This window comes from Capra hircus, chromosome 27 (genome assembly GCF_001704415.2).
Source record: "Capra hircus breed San Clemente chromosome 27, ASM170441v1, whole genome shotgun sequence".
In the NCBI taxonomy this organism is placed as follows: domain Eukaryota; kingdom Metazoa; phylum Chordata; class Mammalia; order Artiodactyla; family Bovidae; genus Capra; species Capra hircus.
The window spans coordinates 29,092,569-29,107,455 of NC_030834.1; the positions used below are offsets into that span (position 1 = coordinate 29,092,569).

The 14,887-nt window shown below is 45.0% G+C and overlaps 1 protein-coding gene across 9 annotated transcripts in view; it reads left to right on the top strand.

Moving 5' to 3' along the window:
• Positions 1 to 14,887, top strand: part of FAT1 (FAT atypical cadherin 1) — a 122,909-nt gene that overhangs the window by 84,739 nt on the left and 23,283 nt on the right. For all 9 annotated transcript variants that reach the window (XR_001917360.1, XM_018041856.1, XM_018041850.1 and 6 more), the window contains 4 exons: positions 3,151 to 3,426; positions 3,538 to 3,748; positions 9,507 to 13,574; positions 14,119 to 14,315. Coding sequence is in view for 8 of the 9 variants with exons in the window: in XM_018041856.1 (XP_017897345.1) it covers positions 3,151 to 3,426; positions 3,538 to 3,748; positions 9,507 to 13,574; positions 14,119 to 14,315 (4,752 nt within the window). In the remaining variant the exon portion in view is untranslated. The remainder of the gene's footprint in view (positions 1 to 3,150; positions 3,427 to 3,537; positions 3,749 to 9,506; positions 13,575 to 14,118; positions 14,316 to 14,887) is intronic.

The following is a 14,887-nucleotide window of genomic DNA, read 5'->3' on the forward strand; positions in this document are numbered from 1 at the left end:
AGTTTTTCTTGCTGTAGTTAGGAGCTTCGTATGAAATACAATGACTAAAATTCCCATAAAGTCCAGTAAATATATTCTAGTCTTCTTTTCTCAGGGACACAGAAATTCTTCCATTTCAGTGCTTCAGGCATACTTCTGTAACTTAGTCTGAGTCATCTGCGGAGGATCTTGATAATATCATAGTGAATTGCTGGCAGGGAGAGCTGATCAGAGTATCAGAGAGCAGTTCCAGGGCCCAGGCTGACCTGTCCAGGTGTGGGTGGTAAGGGAACAGTCAGTCATGAGGTTTTGATTTCCAGTCTGGGGCTGAGTATAGGAAGATAGGAATCTGAGTGGGAGCAGAGAGGCAAGCACCAGCTGTAGAACACGGGGATCAGAGCCAGGCTGACAAGGCACAGCGGGTAGATTCCTGTTTGCTGGTGAAACTCGGGATCCAACAGAACAGGTTTTGCTGCGTCAAGGTCAGGAGTGGTAGGTCCATGGATCGGAGAGCATTGCTGTGGTTACGCGGGGCGCATCCTCACAGAGGCGGGTGGTGGAGGGTCGTGACCTAGCGGCCAGTGCCCCATTGGAACAGCTGCCATCCCTGCCTTCCCGTCTTGCCGTTTTCAGTTGAGGATGCTGACTGGTATTAAATCAAGGCACTTTGCTTTATCTGATATCTCAAGGTAACTTGCCAAATCCAATTTACAGTTTTTTTTTTCTTTTTTTGGAAACAGCCTCACTTTCATGTTTTCTTTCGGTGTCTCTGGAGCATCATCATTGCATACCCTGGGGCAGGCCATTTGGGTTGAACGGGGGCTCTGCCTCTTAACACCTGTATGTGGGCAGGGACCCTCTGTGGGAAATGGGCACAGTGACTCCCTCCTCATAGAGCTCCTCCAAGGGCAAAGCGAGGTAACACTCCAGCGTCCCCTCTCCAGGCTTTCAGGCCTGTCCCCCGTCAGTGCTCCCCACGTGTTCCCTCTTGCCCCTGAGCACCGGCTTGGGCTCTTGTGACCCCTCTTGGCACTGAGTCACCTTCCTGCCTCCATCCTCTGTCCCAGCGATTCAGCCTGCCCTGCCTGCTGCCAGACTGTCGGCCCAACTAGAAGGATGGGTGGTGAATTTTCCCCATCAGGCAGTTCAGAGCACACAGGCCATGGAGTTCTGTTTGGAGCACACAGGCCATGCAGTTCTCAGTTTGGAGCAAACAGGCTATGCAGTTCTCAGCCCCTGCTGGGGGACAGGTCTGCTCCTGGACCCCTCCTTCTCCCTGCTCCTGTACTGTGTCACCCCTGGTCCAGGCCCTCCTCTGCAGTCTCTTAGAGACAGGATGTTCATTCCTCCCTTGCTTTCATGGCTTTGCCCAAGCTTTTCCTTCTACTCTGGTGTATTTCATCTGCCAGTCGAAAAGCTGTGCAAGCAGAGTCTGCCTCCTCCTCGAAAGCTTCCTGGATGGCCCAGACCATCTCTGGACTCCTGAAAACCTCCTTGGTAATATAGGAAACCTATGTGTGCAAGGTGCTGCCCAGTGAGGTTGAAAGCTTCAGCAGGCAAGGACGTCCAAAATTCCTTTACACACTCCATAAACCAAGTGCTGAGCATGGACGTGCCCAGAAAATATGTCAGTTGAATTGCTTTATCAGTAAGAATTGTTCTTACTCCAGCTGTCCCTGTTTAGGTGGGATCAGGTGATCTTGAAGAAGGATTAAACTATTTCTGCCCAGCACTTGGTGAGAAAAATGCATTTTAATGTATTTGTTGTTCAGTTGTTCAGTTGCTCAGTCATGTCCAACTCTTTGCAACCCCATGGACTACAGCACGCCAGGCTTCCCTGTCCTTCACTATCTCCTGGAGTTTGCTCAAGCTCGTGTCCATTGAGTCGGTGATACCGTCCAACCATCTCATCCTCTTTTGTCCCCTTCTCCTCCTGCCCTCAGTCTTTCCCAGCATCAGGGTCTTTTAATGTATACTGGAAGTGAATATATAATGATTTAATTTATAGAAAGTATCTTTATAGCCATGACTTTTGGATCATCATTGACCTTTCAAAGTGAGGTATCTATTGTTTTTAAATGTTTACATACATAACTTTTACATAAAACCTTTCTGGGGTTTGGATGGATGCATTTAGTATTCACATAGTTTAATGTTACAGATTCACCACTGAGGTTTTGGTATTCTTAGAACAGAACGGTAATATCATCTTCATGAAAAGGGCTCTGGTCCACATACTTGCTAACCCCAAAGTGGTTAAACACCCTCATGTGGTCCAGGGACTTTGGCTTCTTGTGCCATTCAAACTTCTGAGCTTTATTCCATATGAGCTAGTGAAGCTCTGGTTTCTTGTTCATAACGGAACCACCTTTTGTAATCATAGTGATTTCTACTATCCCTTATCCACATGTGTCTTTTCAATCTAAAAATTAATCTTCTTACTGTTACAGTAAAATTTTTATTTTAATTTAGCTTGGGACTCACTTTATACACATGTGTTCTTTTTTCCTGTAAGATTTTCATCCTATGCTGGCATACTTAAGAGAACTATCTCCAATGTACTTAACATTGCTTTTAAGTGAGAAATGTCTGTACTATCTGTGTGTAGTTTGTGATCACAAAAATATAAGGCTTTTAAAGCACATTCCTAATTTTCCTTCTTATTCACAATATCTGATGGGTAGAGATTTGGAGTCTCAAAGATTAGAGCAAGAACTTCAGATATTGTGACCTTTAAGTAGCATCCTCACCTCAGTGGCTTAATAGTTACAGGTGCAAATCTGATACAGGAAATCAATCTATGAAACTTGGTAAAGTAAATTTTTTATCTTTCTATGAGTAATCTAGAAATATCTCTTCTCTGGAGACCTAAGAGAAAGTAAGTATGCATCTTAGAAAGAAATGTGTGTTACATTTTTCTCTCAAAAATTAGTCTCAATAATTTAGAAAGGTGTTTATTATCTTACTCATAATAATACAGGTAGTATGTCAATGAAAAATTTAAAACGCTTTTTATTCCAGATTTTGGTTGCCTTTATTTGTCATGTTTGAATTCTTTTTTGCTCAAAATTAGTTTTTTTTCCAATGTGCATCTAATTTTTCCTGATTTTTTTTTAATACTAACACATTGTAATTAGGAATATTGTTATGTGAGTCATTTTGTCATTGCAGGTATTCATCAAAGTAATAGACACAAATGACCATCGTCCTCAATTTTCTACATCAAAATATGAAGTTGTTATTCCTGAAGACACAGTGCCGGAAACAGAAATCTTGCAAATCAGTGCTGTGGATAAAGACGAAAAAAACAAACTGATCTACACTCTGCAGAGCAGTATCGATCCACTGAGTCTCAAGAAATTTCGTCTTGATCCTGCAACTGGCTCTCTCTATACGTCAGAAAAGCTTGATCATGAAGCCACTCACCAGCATATTCTCACAGTCATGGTAGGGCTTTCTGTTCATTGTTCTGCTACCATTTGGTTCCTGGAGGGCTCCATGTGACTGAGAGTGATTTTTTTAACCTTAACAGGATTGATAATATGCTGATTCTTCTAGGTACGAGATCAAGATGTCCCTGTAAAGCGCAACTTTGCAAGGATTGTTGTTAATGTCAGCGACACCAATGACCACGCCCCCTGGTTCACAAGCTCCTCCTACGAAGGGCGGGTTTACGAGTCAGCAGCTGTCGGCTCAGTTGTGCTGCAGGTTACGGCTCTGGACAAGGACAAAGGGAAAAATGCTGAAGTACGGTACTCCATCGAATCAGGTATTTTTGGAGCACTGTATAGGTTTACAACTTTGCACTTGTTAGAAAGATATTTCTTCTAAAATTACTTCTAGATGTTGAAAGATTTCTGTGTATCACTATGAAAACTGCTTAGACTGATAGGAGAAAGAGGAAAAAAAATTGAACTTTTAACTCATTAGAAAGCAAAGATAGAGAGTCCTGACTACATTTGGGTGATGTTCTCAAAGATTTCATGTTAGCATGATTCAAGGCTCTGAGAAGTCCTGCAGTGAAGAAAACTGTATTTGACCAATTCAGGATTTCCAAAATGATTTTAAATACACAGTCACGTTCCTCTACAGATACTCTTAGAATAAGGCTGGCCCAGTGATTTAACATTTTTCATTTAGTCAGAGAGTCTTTTCTCTGGGGCAGAGCAGGAAGCCCCAGGACGGGAGTGCCGACTCATGCAGTTCTCACTGAGTCACGTCTGATGAAGGGTGCCATGCAGCTCCCACCCCTTCCAGGTTTCACTTTTCTGCCGCTGTCACGCCCATGCATCTTTCATAGATGCATTTCATTAATGGAAGAGGGTGGTTGCAGTAGGTCCTTGGGTTGGGACAAGGACTTGAAGAAATATTGACAAGGCTGGGGCCCTGCTGGAGTCGGGCAGGAGACAACAAGGGTGGGAAGTCCAGCTGGAACTGTGGGCCTGGACAGCTCCAGGTGTGAATGGCGGCCCACTCCAGTATTGTTGCCTGGAGAAGCCCATGGACAGAGGAGCCTGGGATCACAAGGAATCGGACACGACGGACGTGACTTAGCACCTGGCACGGTGCCAGAGGCCTGCTGCCGATTCCTTGGAGCAGCAGCGGTGGTGGCGGCAGAGTGGCACGCTGATCTGTGCTTTGCGGCTGCTCTCCAGTCCTGCGTGTCTTCATCTGGACTGTCGTTTTATGTGCCAGGTGCCTTGCTAGGAGCATTCACACTTGTGCTTGGCAGGTAGGGGCTACCATCAGTCCACAGATGCATGTTCTTGCAAATGAGTTCTGCCCCAATGAAGCAGGGGTCTGCTTTAGAGCATGTGATTTATCCAGCCGGAAGTTACCTTGCTCCAGGACTTGCCCGACTGATGCCAAATACTATGAGTATTAGCATTAATATTAGCGCTTAAATATGGAGAACGCAGCTTCCAATTTCCCATCTGTCTCTGCCACTGTTAGTACCCTATGGTGATTTTAGAATACTGAGATCATCCTGTTAACCTGATTTTTTAAAAAATAAGTCCATACCTCTGCATATTTAGGAATTATATATCTTTTTAGGCATTTAGAATTGATAGGGGTATAACTAACTCTAGATCACATAATCCAAAGCTGAGCAAATGGAGAGCACTTTTTAAAAAAGCAGTGTTTAATCACTGTATTCTATGTGGTTAAACGATTTTTATTTCTTAATATATTTGAAGTTTCATATTTTCCCTGAAAATGACCAAATTTAGGCCATTTCTTTCTAATGAAACCTCATATACTGCCTGAGGTTGCAGTGTTGAAATGTATTGTCGTGTAGTTAGTGACTTGAATAAAGATGATTTTTCCACTGGTTCGGAAATTTAACCATTAAAAAAAGCAGTGCATTCCATTTGTGCATGCCTGAGCACTGCAATAAAATAATTTTCTCCTAGACAAACTCACTGGGTTTGTGTAGGAGAAAATGCTAAACTTTCCCTTAGCTTTCACATAATTTTCAACAACTGGGTGTTTAAAATATGATTGTCGGTGCCTGACTGAAGGCATGAGAATTCTTTAAATGCCTGTAATGACTGATGGGATTAGTAATCTGGTATTCCAGGAATGGAACTGTGTCTCCACTCAAAAACCAGATAATACAAGGGGCCTATTCGGATATAAAATTTGGACTTAAAAAAGATAATTTCATAGATTTGGTAATGTAGAAATCATACTATTCCACTTGATGTTTAGGAAATGACTGCCACAAAAATGCGATGGAATTAGATGTCTGTAAATTTGTTGACTAGGAGGAACTATAAAGTGGTCACACAGCCTTCGCTCAGCAGTGTACGCATGCTCACCTGCTCCTGACTTGTCATTTAATAAAGCTCAGAAGAGTAGCTATCAATTCTGGCCATAACATTGCCGGTTTAATCAGCAGCAATTTATTGAGCAAAGAGTTTGGTCTGATGACAAGTCTTTAGGGAAAAAGGAAGTCACTGAAGAATATTTTCAGAAACAGTTATGTGTTTAGAGATACATCTGTGCCATACTCTGAGCTATTGTATTTTATTTAATTTTTTAAAGTAGATGATTGTGTCTTCAAAACTGTTGTAACGTCTGGAAATAGAAGACACTCAGTAAAAATATGTATTGACTAGAATTGGTTTTCTTCCCCAAACTTAGGTTAAACGTCATTGCAGTTGCAACTTTACAGAGCTTGCTGTACTGTCTGGCAGTGGGTACCCACAGCGTGTCTGTGGAAAGAGGCAGGTCCTAGCACAGCTCTCTGACCTGCCTTTTGGGGTGCAGGTATATATGATACAGTCACAGCTGACACTCACACATTTGCGTTTTTGTCCGGATAACTGCCTTGTTCATATAGAAGGAACAAATTAAGACTTCAGAAATCAGCGATAATCTCCCCTAATGTGAATGACTGAGGCCCCAGACTAGTACAGACGTTGGTCACTGCCCTGTTAATTTGTTCACAAATGCCATCTGTGTGTTTCAGTATTGGGTGAACGTGGCTGTTACTCAGTCAGACCAAGACGCATTTTAGCCACTCAGCAGCCCTCGGGGTTTTTCCACGTAAACATGACATTGCTTTCCCGTCTGCAAATCTGATGGTTTCTGCTGTAGTATGTGTATGGGTAGGATCCATATATTAACTAACCAGTGTGTTCCTGTTTAACCTTCTTGTTATCATTGACAAGCTCAGAGTTGTCATTATCAAAGTAAAAATACTACACGTAGTAAAGAGTGTTTCTGAATTTCACATTGCTGATGAAAATTTTTATCACAGATTTCCAGTTAGTCCTTACACATTCGTTTTGTTAGTTCTTTTAAATGAGGTGCTGCCTATAATAAATGGTTGTTGGCAGTGATTGAAGTATAGTATCAGTGAGGAAAAGAAAACCAAATAGATACATATACATGTTCAGTCACTCAGTTATGTCTGACTCTTTGCAACCCCGTGGGCTGCAGCCCACCAGGCTCCTCTGACCATGGGATTTTCCAGGCAAGAATACTGGAGTGGGTTGCCATGCCCTCCTCCAGGGAATCTTCCCGACCCAGGAATCGAGTCCAAGTCTCCTGCATCTCTTGCACTGGCAGGCAGATTCTTTACCACTGTACCACCTGGGAAACCCTAAATAGAAATAAGTATTTAATGAATGTATTAATTTTTTCTAACCTGCCAATCAACCTGTTTGGTAATTTTGGTTTTTTTTTTTCCATACATGTCTGAAAGTTGTTTCATTCAACAGATATTTGTGGAGTGTCTCCTAAATATCAGGTATTCTTCTAGGCAGAGGTGATAAAACAATGAATAAGACAAGCCCTGCTGAAGTGGAGCCGACATTCCAGGGGGAGAACAGATAAGAACAAAGTGGCAGTACAACGTGCTGTAGAAAAAGGCCAGGGTAGCGGGAGAGACCAGCCATGATGAGTGGGACAGTCAGGGACGCCTCACCGTCGTGTTCTCCAAGAAGGAGGCATTTGGGCAGAGCCTGAGAGAGTGAACGAATGAACGGGGGCATGGAGAGGCAGTGAGAATAGCTGGGGGAAGGCTTTTCCAGGAGAGGATGCCCCCCAAACCCACTGAGGAGGTGTTTACCTGATTGAGGAGCCTCTTGGTGCAGATAGAATGTATTCATTCCTCCAAGTAAGGCCTTATGTATTTGACGCTTTCGCTGTACAAAATAAGAGAAATGCACATGCTGCTGCTGTTGCTGCTAAGTCACTTCAGTCATGTCCGACTCTGTGCGACCCCATAGACGGCAGCCCACCAGACTCCGCCATCCCTGGGATTCTCCAGGCAAGAGTACTGGAGTGGGTTGCCATTGCCTTCTCCAAGAGAAATGCATATAGATGGATGAATATAAAATATGGTCGGTCAGCTGCTTATCAGTATAGACACAGGAGCGGGATGCAGATGGTTGTCCAAGGTTTTCACGGTCCCCTGTCTCGGGCCAGGCAGCCACCCAGCCACAGCTGTGGATGCAGGAAGACGCACAGGTAGCTGAGAAAGGGCCTCGAAATTCCGATGAGTGCCTGAAACACAGCGAGAGAGGATCCGGGGTCACTGGCTCTCGTAAATACCGACAGGCCGGAAATTAGTGTCTGCGAGGCCTGGCAGAGGCAATGTGACCCCGTTCGCGGGCCAGGCTTCAGCTCAGTGTCTCGTGGCCTGGAGTCGTTCCGGGCTTCGGTCCTGCTGCAGGTCAGGACACGGCCCCGGGGCCTGGACGCAGAGCCAGGCAGACTTAATGAAAACCAGACTGGGTCTGGCCTCAGGAAGAACTATCACGGATTTTTGGAAAATGTATTAAAGGAAGGAAATGAAGGCCATTGAGGAAGTGTTTACTAGTAATGATGTGGGGAAGGGAGTGCTGCCTTGGGAGCCGCTGCTTGGCAAGTCACTCTGGGTATTTCTGCTCCGTGAAGGGGCCACACTCGATGGCAAAGCGAGAGGAAAGCAAGAGTTTGAGAAAACAGTTAAGTGGCAAGTCAGCCTTGTTTTGCATCAGTATAAGAATTGGTTTAGGGAAAATAAGTTCAATTCTATGACTCAAATGATTCTGAATTCTTTGTTTAGAAAACAGGAAAGGGACAAAGGGTTTGCGGATGAATCAAATCTGAGGACCCTCACACTGCCATGATCTACCCAAAAAGATAGTAAACTGTGTAACCGTAGTAAGCTGGCGTCCTCAGATAGGTTTCAGTCCGTGATGCAAAACCACGGAATATCGTGGAGTTGTGAGTGTAGCTGTTGTAGATAATGTAGCTGTAAAAAGTTTAAAGAAAGCAAGTAAAACTATCTTAGGATTTTCAGTTTGAGCATTATTGACATTTTTGGATTAAAAAACGCTTTGTTGTGAGGCTGTCCTGTGTGTTCTGGGTATTTAGCAGCATCCCTGGTCTCTACCCGTTGGATGGTAGGAGCACCCTCTCTCCACAAGTGGTGGTCACCTCAAATATGTCCAGACACGACTGAACGTCCCTCTGGGTGAAATCACCTCCAAGTTGAGAAACACTCACCTAGAAATTAAATTGACCTGAAAAAAATTGAGGGAATATTATTGAAATCTTCAAAACCTGGGAAGTGGGGCAGATTGCATACAGGCTTCTTCATCAGTTCCCAAATGTTTAAAATGAGGACTAACTCTATTGAAGTTTGTTGAATTTAATTGAAGTCTTCCCTTTCATATAAGATTCTGGAGAATTTGCAAGCAATGAGTACATTCCACAGGGGGTTTGAGGGACTCTCAGAAATGATTAACTTCACTGCTTTATGAAGGAGAATCAGCTTTTCCCACAACACATTCCTGATTCAACCAGAGAGAGGTTTAGCTTTAGTTGCAGAGTGATATAGATTCTGTTTTTTTGTTTTTGTTTTTGTTTTGATAATTTATAGACAAAACTTGGAAAAGCTTGCCTTAGTTTTGGTGGATAAAAATGAAACGCATTGAGAAATGATACAAGTTGAATGAAGCCCGTTCCCTTCGAATGTTGGTCGGTCCTTGTATTTTTCTCTCAACATGCCTCTCTCCGTCTCCTCCCAGGAAACATTGGAAATTCTTTTACGATCGACCCCATCTTGGGCTCCATAAAAACTGCCAGAGAATTAGATCGCAGTAACCAAGTGGCATATGACTTAATGGTGAAAGCTACAGATAAAGGCGACCCACCAATGAGTGAAATCACTTCTGTGCGGGTCTTTGTAACCATTGCTGACAACGCCTCTCCCAAGTTTACATCAAAAGAATATTCTGTTGAAATTAGTGAAACTGTTGGTGTTGGGAGTTTCGTCGGAATGGTTACAGCCCACAGCCAGTCATCAGTGGTATATGAAATAAAGGATGGAAATGTAGCCGATGCCTTTGATATTAATCCACACTCTGGAAGTATCATCACTCGGAAAGCTTTGGATTTTGAAACCTTGCCCACCTATACATTGACAATACAAGGAACTAACATGGCTGGTTTGTCTACAAATGCAACCGTTTTGGTGCACTTGCTGGATGAAAATGACAACTTGCCAGTTTTTATGCGAGCAGAGTATACAGGGCTCATTAGTGAATCAGCTTCAATTAACAGCGTGGTCCTCACAGACAGGAATGTTCCATTAGTTATTCGAGCCACTGATGCCGACAAAGAATCAAATGCCTTGCTTGTTTATCACATAGTTGAACCATCCGTACACAAATACTTTACCATTGATTCTAGCACAGGTGCTATTCATACCGTCCTAAGTTTGGACTATGAAGAAACAAGCACATTTCACTTTACTGTTCAAGTTCATGACATGGGAACACCACGTTTATTTGCTGAACATGCAGCCAATGTGACCATACACGTCATTGACATTAATGACTGCCCTCCTGTGTTCTCCACATCATTATACGAAGCATCTGTTCTGCTGCCAACCTACAGAGGAGTCAAGGTCGTCACGGTAAATGCCACTGATGCCGATTCAAGTGCATTCTCACAGTTAATGTACTCCATCACTGAAGGCAACATTGGGGACAAGTTCTCGATGGACCGCAAGACTGGAACCATAACTGTACAGAACACGACTCAGCTGAGGAGCCGCTATGAGCTAACCGTCAGAGCGTCCGATGGCAGATTTGCAAGCTTCGCGGCCGTCAAAATTAACGTGAAAGAAAGTAAGGAGAGCCAGCTGAAATTTACTCAGGATTTCTACTCTGCCGTAGTGAAAGAGAATTCCACTGAAGCCAGGGTGCTAGCTGTCATAACTGCCCTTGGGAATCCAATCAATGAGCCCCTGTTCTACCACGTCCTCAACCCAGATCCCAGGTTCAGAATCAGCCGCACGTCTGGAGTTCTGTCGACCACCGGCATACCATTCGATCGCGAGCAGCAGGAGGCCTTTGACGTGGTGGTGGAAGTCACGCGGGAGCGGAAGCCTCCAGCCGTGGCCCATGTCATCGTGAAGGTCGTCATCGAGGACCAGAACGATAATGCCCCGGTGTTTGTCAACCTCCCTTACTACGCCCTGGTGAAAGTGGATGCCGCCGTGGGCCAGGTTATCCGCCACGTGACCGCTGTCGACAGGGACAGCGGCCGAAATGGGGAGGTTCATTACTCCCTCAAGGAGCGCCACGAACACTTTCAGATTGGATCCTCTGGGGAGATCTCACTGAAAAAGCCGTTTGAACCCGACACCTTGAATAAAGAGTATCTCGTCACAGTGGTTGCCAGAGATGGAGGAGATCCAGCTTTCTCCACCGAGGTCATTGTCCCCATCACCGTGATGAACAAAGCCATGCCCGTGTTCGAAAAGCCTTTCTACAGTGCCGAGATCCCAGAGAGCGCACAGATGCACAGCCCCGTTGTCCACGTACAGGCCAACAGTCCGGAGGGCCTGAAAGTGCACTACAGCATCACTGAGGGCGATCCTTTCAACCAGTTCACCGTTAACTTCAACACCGGAGTTATCAGTGTCGTGGCGCCCCTGGACTTCGAGTCCCACCCGGCGTATAAACTGAGCATCCGAGCCACAGACTCCTTGACCGGCGCTCACGCCGAGGTCTTTGTGGACATCATCGTGGAGGACATCAACGACAACCCTCCCGTGTTTGCCCAGCAGTCGTATGCCGCCACCCTGTCTGAGGCATCTGTAATTGGGACGTCTGTGGTTCAAGTCAGAGCAACAGATGCTGACTCGGAACCAAACAGAGGGATTTCCTACCACATGGTGGGGAATCACAGCAAGAGCCACGATCATTTTCACATAGACAGCGGCACTGGCCTCATCTCGCTGGTCAGGACTCTGGACTATGAGCAGTTCCGGCAGCACCAGATTTCTGTGAGGGCTGTTGACGGCGGCATGCCCCCCCTGAGCAGCGATGTGGTCGTCACGGTGGACGTCACCGACCTCAACGATCACCCTCCCCTGTTCGACCAGCAGCTTTACGAGGCCAGAATTAGTGAGCATGCTGCCCACGGGCATTTTGTGACCTGTGTAAGGGCCTGTGATGCAGACAGTTCAGACACAGACAAGTTGGAATATTCCATCCTGTCTGGCAACGACCATAAGAATTTTGTCATCGATGGCAAGACAGGGATCATCACACTCTCAAACCTGCGCCGGCACGCCTTGAAGCCATCCTACACCCTCCAAGTGTCTGCATCAGATGGAGTTTTTAGGAGTTCTGCTCAGGTTCATGTGACTGTGATTGGAGGCAATTTGCACAGTCCTGTGTTTCTTCAGAACGAGTATGAAGTGGAGCTCGCTGAAAACGCTCCCGTGCACACTCTGGTGACCGAGGTCAAAGCAGCCGATAGGGATTCGGGTATTTATGGTCATGTTACCTACCACATTGTCAATGACTTCGCCAAAGACCGGTTTTACACAAACGAGAGGGGGCAGATCTTTACTTTAGAAAAGCTTGATCGAGAAACCCCAGCAGAGAAAGTAATCCCCATTCGTTTCATGGCCAAGGACGCTGGAGGCAAGGTTGCCTTCTGCACCATTAACGTCATCCTCACAGACGACAATGACAATGCCCCGCAGTTTCGAGCAACCAAGTTTGAAGTGAACATCGGGTCCAACGTTCCCAAAGGGACATCAGTCATCAAAGTCCTCGCCAGTGACGCCGACGAGGGCTCCAACGCCGACATCACCTATGCCATTGAAGCAGATTCTGAAAGTGTTAAAGAGAATTTGGAAATCAACAGAGCGTCCAGCGTAATTACTACAAAGGAAAGTTTAATCGGCTTGGAGAACGAGGTCTTCACTTTCTTCGTCAGAGCTGTGGACAATGGGTCCCCACAAAGAGAATCGGTTGTTCCCGTCTGTGTTAAAGTGCTCCCACCAGAAATGCGGCTTCCCAGGTTTTCAGAGCCATTTTACACCTATACAGTTTCTGAAGACGTGCCCATTGGAACCGAAATAGACCTCATTCGAGCAGAACACAGTGGTACTGTCCTTTACAGCCTGGTTAAAGGGAATACCCCCGAGAGCAACAGAGATGAGTTCTTTGTGATCGACAGGCAGAGTGGGAGGCTGAAACTAGAGAAGAGTCTTGACCATGAGACCACGAAGTGGTTCCAGTTTTCCGTGCTTGCCAGGTGCACTCACGGTGACTACGAGCTGGTAGCTTCTGTCGATGTTAGCATCCAGGTGAAGGACGCCAACGATAACAGCCCTGTCTTGGAGTCTAGCCCATATGAGGCCTTTATTGTTGAAAACCTGCCAGCAGGGAGCAGAGTCATTCAGATCAGGGCATCTGACCTGGATTCAGGAAGCAACGGCCAGGTCATGTATAATCTAGATCAGTCGCAAAGCGTGGACGTCATCGAATCCTTTGCCATTAACATGGAAACGGGCTGGATCACCACGCTGCGGGAACTGGACCACGAAAAGAGAGACAGCTACCAGATCAAGGTGGTTGCGTCAGATCACGGTGAGAAGGTTCAGCTTTCCTCCACAGCCATTGTGGATGTCACGGTCACTGATGTCAACGACAGCCCCCCGCGGTTCACGGCCGAGATCTACAAAGGGACTGTGAGTGAAGACGACCCTCCTGGGGGCGTGATTGCCATCGTGAGCACCACAGATGCCGATTCTGAGGAGATCAACAGACAAGTTACATACTACATAACAGGTAACACTTGATGAAACCACATCGAGTGGTTTCAGAAGCATGGATTCTAAGATACATTCTTTTATGGCAGTTGAGAGTTAAAGATCCGGTTGTAGTATGTTTAAAATAAGTATAAAGTAACAGTCTCTTAAGCTGTGTTTCAAGTTCTTTGCCTGAGCAAGGCTAGTCCTTGTTTCATTAGTCAGATTTTGACTTTTATGATTCATTCTGTTGAACTTTATACATAGTATATAAAAAAGATATTACAATTTAAAAAATACAGTTGCAGTGTAAGCAAAAGTGTTACTGATAGTCTTTAAATCCTGTTTGGCTTAGTGCTGTGTTCAGATACACATTTTAGTGCTGCTGGCTTGGGTTTTTGGTTTTGTTGAGGCTTGGGGGAGCTTAGTAAACGGGAAAGCTAACAAATGTAAATGGAATTATTTTTTAAAAACTAACGTTTAAATTATACATCTTTTGTACAATTTGTTTCTCCTACTACTTATTCCTCTTTTTTTTCAATTTCAACAAATTTGACTGTCATCTCCTTCCTTTGATTTCATAGGCGGGGATCCTTTGGGGCAGTTCGCTATTGAAAATATACAGAATGAATGGAAGGTCTATGTGAAGAAACCCCTGGATAGAGAGGAAAGGGACAATTACCTTCTGACCATCACAGCAACCGATGGGACCTTCTCATCCAAAGCTATAGTTGAAGTCAAAGTCCTTGATGCAAATGACAACAGTCCCGTTTGTGAAAAGGTAGGCTCCTCCTGTCTTTAAGGTCATATATTATGATTTCAGGTTTCTTTCTTAAACCCTTCAGTCGGGCAGTCGCGTGGTGCTGCTGCACGTGGAGTAATTCAGATGTCTTCCACGTTGTAAGGTCTTAGTGTTTAAGTCGAGATGCGGTTGATGGAGCCAGAGTTGGAGTAGTTTCAGAAGTACTTTTGGGGTATGTTTAAAAAGCTTGAAAACATCATTCAAAAATACTGTGAATTATGGACAGGATTACAGTTGTATGTTAACTCTAAACATTTTCCTGAAGGGATTCCCTTCCTCTGGGGGTGAGGTTATGGAGGGGGGGATATTAGGCCAGGAGTTCTTGATACACAGCTCTCTTCTGCTCCTGCAGACTGTATTTAGAGCCCTTGCTTTTGCACACGCTAGAGGAACCCAGAGGTGCAGGGTGTGGCTTCTGTCCCTGCGGAGCCCATAGTTTTTAACACGAGGACAACGTGGGTACCAAGGAAGAGCTGTAGTTCCACATATGGGGTTGTTAGCTGTGACCTGACTCCTCTTTTGTAAGAAAAATAGTTCTGCAGACCCCTTGG